We start from the raw sequence: 6,000 nt of genomic DNA, 5'->3' as shown, positions 1-6,000 counted from the left end.
TTGGATCTTGATTCACCAGGAGTTGGTGGGAGGAAGGAGGGGAATGGTTAATTTCTCCTTGTTTTAAGATCCAAGGAGTTTGGATTTGTATTCACCAGGGATTTGGTGAAGGTTTTTCAAGGTTTCCCAGGAATGGAATCCATTGAAATGGTGGCAGCCGAACCAGAGCTAAGCTGGTAGTTAAGCTTAGAAGTTTTCATGCAGGCCCCTACATTTGTACCCTAAAGTTCAAAGTGGGGATCCAGCCTTGACAACTTTACATTCATATCACTCTTCATACATTTAAGTAGATGATGCTTAATGCAGCTGTTTGCAGTACTATACTTCAACTGGAATTGCAGTGGCAAACTCACATTGTTCATACCTTTTTTATTGGTGGCTGAAAGAAATCTGAATCCCTGGAGTTTCCATCCATACTGCTGGTCTCACTGTAGTGATCATTTTGTGCTTCTCTTAAAATAAAAGACAGTATTAAAAGGAAGTGAACAATAAGTCATCTTTTGGGAGATTGACATTTAGACTGAAGACATGTAGTAGGTTAATCTGTTCCAAAATATTTAATTCCAAATTATTTCTTTCAAAAAGGTCTGCACTTAAATGACTGACCTATGGGTGTCACTCTAAAAAGGATCAGTATTTTGTTCATGACAGGCAATGGGGATAGGATTCCTCATCTCTGCACAAAGAAAAAAATAGTGTACTCCTGCCATAGACAGGGAGGTAACAGGACCATAGTGCAGTGAAGCAGTCCTCTTGCCAACTAAAACTTAAGTCACACACGTTGTGTGCTACTGTTAATGCAGTTACATCACATCATTCCCGTGCCAATGTTGGCACACAGGGTAATAACTACTCTGTCATTTGTTGCTGCTTCCCTCTGCTCTATGGTGTTGAGATCTACTGGTCTGTCTTTCCTGCCAAGGGTTTTTCTTAAGGTTTCTCTTGGACACCCTTGTTTCCTCATACCAGATAGTTTCTACTTAACATCTTCATGTGAGAGTCCATGTTAGTTTCCGGAGCACAGCTATTCCTTCTGATTCTGGTGGGGATGAGTGGCTGATTTCTCAAATCTCCTCACCTGTAAACAAGTATTTCCAACCAAATACCCAGGATCTGTCATAGGCACTTATTTTCAAAGGGGTCTAGTTTTCTGTCTAACATTTTGATGGATTTCCAGTTCTCGAGGCCATGTGTTAGCACTGAGATTATGTTTGAATTGAAAATCCTCAGTTTTGTTCTGGGTATCTTAGATTTCCATACATTAAGTTTAATAAATGCTCTGAATGCCTTTCCTATCCTTGATGTCACTTCCTTCTTGATGTCTCTGTTGGCCATCATGGTGCTGCCCAGGTAGGTGAACTATTCTACTTTCTTGATGTTTTTGCCTTCAAAATGTGATGCTACTGTTTGATGTCTGGGTTTCCAGTATGTTTGTTTTAGCAGATGTCTGTTTTGAGTGCTGCTTGGCATGCTGTATTTGCCAGGTTGTCTTTGTTTGTAACTTTTCAGGGGTGTTGTTCAGTACAGCAATATTAGCAGCCGCAAAATCTAGGCTTTCTAGGCATTTGCCATCTATCCATGCTATTTTGTTGCTAATACTCTTTGTTATCCAGTCTATGACAATGCCAAAGAGCAGCAGTGATTAAAATGTGGCCCTCATTTCGTGCCACTCTCCATGTTAAACCACTCTTGTCTGGTTGTTCCCCCTTAGAACACTTCCTATCTCTGTACATGGCCTTGATGATATTGACAATTTTAGCTGGGATGCAGTAGGACTGAAGAATATTCACGATGTATGTCTGTGCAGGTTGTCAAATGCCTTTTGAAAATCAATGAAATAGGTAAGGAGGGCAGCTTGCCATTTTATACATTCTTCTATGAGAGTACTTAGTGCGAATATCTGCTCTACATAGGCTCTCTTGGGCCTCAATCCTGTTCTTCTCTAAGCTTTGCATCCACTGCCTCCATCATTGTCTGTAGTATCATATTGAAGAAGTCTTGCCCAACACCACACTGCCACCTCCACACAAACTTGTCTGGAGTGTGGGAGTGCTGGGCATTCTACATTCCCAGTATGAGAGTTGCTATTCTCTCTAACTGGCACTCTGATCATGATCACTGCTGTGTGCATACAAGAGGAAGTACTCCCACACAGAAGGACGGGAAAGTAAAGGTGCTTTAACATCCAGTTTGTGCATTTTGTAGAAAGGAGCAATCTAAGTTTTTGGGGGATGGAATGTTTCCTACCAGAAAGGTTTATTAAGGTACAGTGTTCTATTCATTTAAATAGAACAAATACATCATATGAGCAAATATAGAAGCACTAAGGGGAAAAAATGTTCCTCCTAAAGAACAGATTGGATAAGTGGACTATAGTTGGGTGAGTTTTGCAGGACTCAGGTGGAGAAGGAATCCTTCCTGGGCTGCACAGCAGCTACTACTGCAACAGACTTGCAACAGCCACCTCGCCTCTCTAAGGTTTGGCTCGTGGATCTGCATTAGTAGACCCAGTTGCCCTGGCTCTTCTGTCTCCTCCTCCTGAACACCGCAGCATAAGAAGCCCCTACAGAGCTATGCTCAATGTGCAGGTGGTATGAACTGCATGTGAGGTCCTTGCATCCAACCAATCTATCCCTCTGCATGGCAAAAACTGGACCAATTTCACTGCACTCATGGCCTTCTAGGCCTTAATTTAGGCTATAGTTTGGATGAGGTTGTCAAATATTCTCTAAGGTGAATCAGTCAAGGCACTTTTTTTTTTTTTTTTATAAAACATGAAAAAAATCCAGAGATACAGTACAGAAGAGGAATATAGGAAGGTATTTCCAGCCTGCAATATTTTACACCACCTTGTGCAAAAATAACACATCTTTAATTTTGGTGGTTGGCATGGCCTTATACACTGAAAGGAATTTTAAAAGTAAAAATGGAATCCACATGATCAGATTTGTGTTTAGATCATAATATTCCACAGGCTTCAAGATAACACTCGTAAAGTTTTCAAGTTTGAGTTATTCGCCAGTTCTGAGAGCTTCTTCCTGTGCTGAAACTTACTGTTTTCTGAGCCCAGCTGCAAGGACCATGGCACTGTGATGATTAAAGCGTTTTATAATGGCAGCATTGCTACTCTCCTTTAAGGACTTTGAGGAGTTTGATGTGGATGGCACAGAGGAAACACCATAACCCTGCAAGTAAAGTAATTAACAGTTTGTTAGGTTATTCCAAACTAAATGCAGCATGAGGCATGGGTCACTTGTAGGTTTAAACTAATGTAAATGGTGGATTCTCTGTAACTTGAAGTCTTTAAGCCACGATTTGAGGTCTTCAGTAACTCAACCAGAGGTTAGGGGTCTATTACAGGAGTGGGTGGGTGAGGTTCTGTTGTCTGCAATGTGCAGGAGGTCAAACTAGATGTTCATGTTGGTCCCTTCTGTCCTTAAAGTCTATGGGTACGTCTATACTTACCTCTGGGTTCAGCAGTAAGCAATCGATCTTCTGGGATCGATTTATCGCGTCTTGTCTAGACGCGATAAATCGATCCCGTAAGTGCTCGCCGTTGACACCGGTACTCCTGCTCCGCGAGAGGAGTACGTGGGGTCGACGGGGGAGCCTGCCTGCCGCGTGTGGACCCGCGGTAAGTACCTTGTAGTTTGAACTAAGATACGCAACTTCAGCTACGTGAATAATGTAGCTGAAGTCAAAGTATCTTAGTTCGAACTGGGGGGTTAGTTTGGACCAGCCCTATGAGTCTAAAAAGTGAGACCATTCCCTATTTTCCATTAGATCAGATATGTAGCAGTGATTCTGCATTTCCCATTTTCTGGGCTTTACTGAATGAACAGCATTGCAGTGTGGTCTAGAGGAATATACATAGTATTGGGAGTCCTCAGGGTCCTAATGCTGGCACTACTGCTTACGTGCAGTGTGATCTCTCAGCCTTAGTTTCCCCATTTGTACACTGGGCATAGTACTTCCCAACCTCAGAGGGATGTTGAGAGGATTAATGTTGGTTTTGCACTTTGAACATGTAAACCTCTGTATAAATGCTAATTCTTTATTTTCAAACTGTTAGCTGCAATTACCAAATTCTTATAGAAGTTTATAGAAATCCAGCAGGCCAAGGACTATTAAGTTTTCAGTAGTAAACAAATGACTAGGAATGTCATTCACCAAATCTGTCATCTTGTTTTAAATTTTATTAAGTGCTTAGAGATACAGCTTATATCCCTGTAAAACAATACAAAGTTGTACTAATTTGCACTCTGATTTTAGCTACTAATTCTTTTTTTCTAACCATTAAGTCAATGGTATCTTTGGAGCTGTCAAACATGTCTGATGCTGTGTGTGGTGCAAACTATTTGGTATTTAATATTTTAAACTGATATGAAGAAATGTTGTTTTAACTTCATCTTAAGTAAATAAGTTCGACCAAAAATGTGGTAACTTTTATATTTATCTTCACTTTGAACTCAATCTTCTGTATTGTAGGATTCCTATTTACCAATGCCAGGTAGCCTCTAAATGGTAAGGATTAAATAAGGAGAGATTTATTTTAAAATGAAAAAGCTGTACAAGAATGCTTCTAGAAGCAAAGTTAGATTTTATACCAGTGTGCTTAGGAAGCCAGGTGAGGTAATGCAGCGCCATGGGGGGGGGGGGGGGGGGGGGGATTTCATAGCACGCAGACTGAGAATACAAGTTCTGAATCTCCATCCACCTACCCCAATGTATATCAGAAGTAACTCTATGCAGGTATACTGGTGTAGAACTGATGTGATTAGAATCAGACCCAGAACATCAACACAAAGAGGAGTAATTCAGTGACAAATTAGCATTGGGCCACTAGAAGTTGTTCAGTGGAAAGTTGTATTTTAGTATTGTTTGTGGTCCTTTTTCAAGCTAATAAGGTGATCCAGTTTTAAAATGTAGAAACTCTTACATTTTTGTTTTACAGTCTCTGTACTTGCCTCATCTAACGATTTATCCTCCAAGGCCGTTAAATCTAGCAGTGGATTTTTCACCCCTTGAGACACCATTGTTTTTAACCCTATGAGGAGAAGGAAAAAAAAAAAACACTGTTTTCTTGCAAAGTAGTAGCTAAACGAGAATATCTGTCGACACTCAGGGTTGATAAAGTGTAAGCCTCAAAGTTATCTGGACTTCAGTACCTTAATATGATTCCATAATTTTCTTACACAACATATGGTACTAAATTACTATTAGACACCAATATACGTGCAGGAAATTTATTTCTAAAACAGCACTAGTTGTTGCTAAACTTGAATTTGTAGTTTAAACAACCAACATGTAAGATATCTGGTACATTTTGGATTATATGGGTTTGCAGGAACCAATGAACTTAACACTTACAGGTATCAAAAAACCAAGGCTGTATCTATTTTATAAACACAGGTATTTCTAAAAAGTACAATGATTTTTTTTTTTTTTAATCCTCTGAATATGTTCCATGGCTGGGGAAAAAGGGTAGTTCAGAAGGTTTTGCATGTGTCAAAGTGTTATTATGTGCAGTAACTTTCAGCCCTTTACAGCATCTATCATTAAAGTCAGTCTTTTGCTCTGTATTTTTGAAAATGATTACAGGAATTATTCTAACTAGTTCCAGATACTTCCTCATGCGCCCCCCCCTGCCAATTCTAAACATTTTCAAGTAATTCATCAATGGTACTGCGTTCAATATAGGCTATTATATTTAATTTTCAAGTAGATGGTGTAATATTAACCAGGGGTTAGAAAAGGGAACTGGAAGCCATTACTCCCATGCTTTATTTCTAGTTCTGCCACTGTCTTGCTGTGTGATCTTGGGTAAAACAGTTAACCTTTCTATGCATCACTTCACCCATCTGATGATGTATGGCTTTTGTTTGTTTTTGCTTTGGGATTGTCAGATAAAGGACACTATCAGAATGAAAAGCATTCAATATGCTAGTCTTCTCTCCATATATGTGTGTATCATTCATGGATTATACACATGCATCAAGA

General features: G+C 39.7%; 1 protein-coding gene across 4 annotated transcripts in view; it reads right to left on the bottom strand.

Moving 5' to 3' along the window:
• Positions 1-6,000, bottom strand: part of GTF2H1 (general transcription factor IIH subunit 1) — a 43,411-nt gene that overhangs the window by 20,703 nt on the left and 16,708 nt on the right. For all 4 annotated transcript variants that reach the window (XM_034770221.1, XM_034770220.1, XM_034770218.1 and 1 more), the window contains 3 exons: positions 4,968-5,047; positions 3,055-3,185; positions 365-452 (listed from right to left, as the gene is read on the bottom strand). In XM_034770221.1, the coding sequence (XP_034626112.1) occupies positions 365-452; positions 3,055-3,185; positions 4,968-5,047 (299 nt within the window). The remainder of the gene's footprint in view (positions 1-364; positions 453-3,054; positions 3,186-4,967; positions 5,048-6,000) is intronic.

Source organism: Trachemys scripta, chromosome 4, assembly GCF_013100865.1.
Source record: "Trachemys scripta elegans isolate TJP31775 chromosome 4, CAS_Tse_1.0, whole genome shotgun sequence".
Taxonomy (NCBI): domain Eukaryota; kingdom Metazoa; phylum Chordata; order Testudines; family Emydidae; genus Trachemys; species Trachemys scripta.
This window is presented reverse-complemented; position numbering and strand designations above follow the sequence as displayed.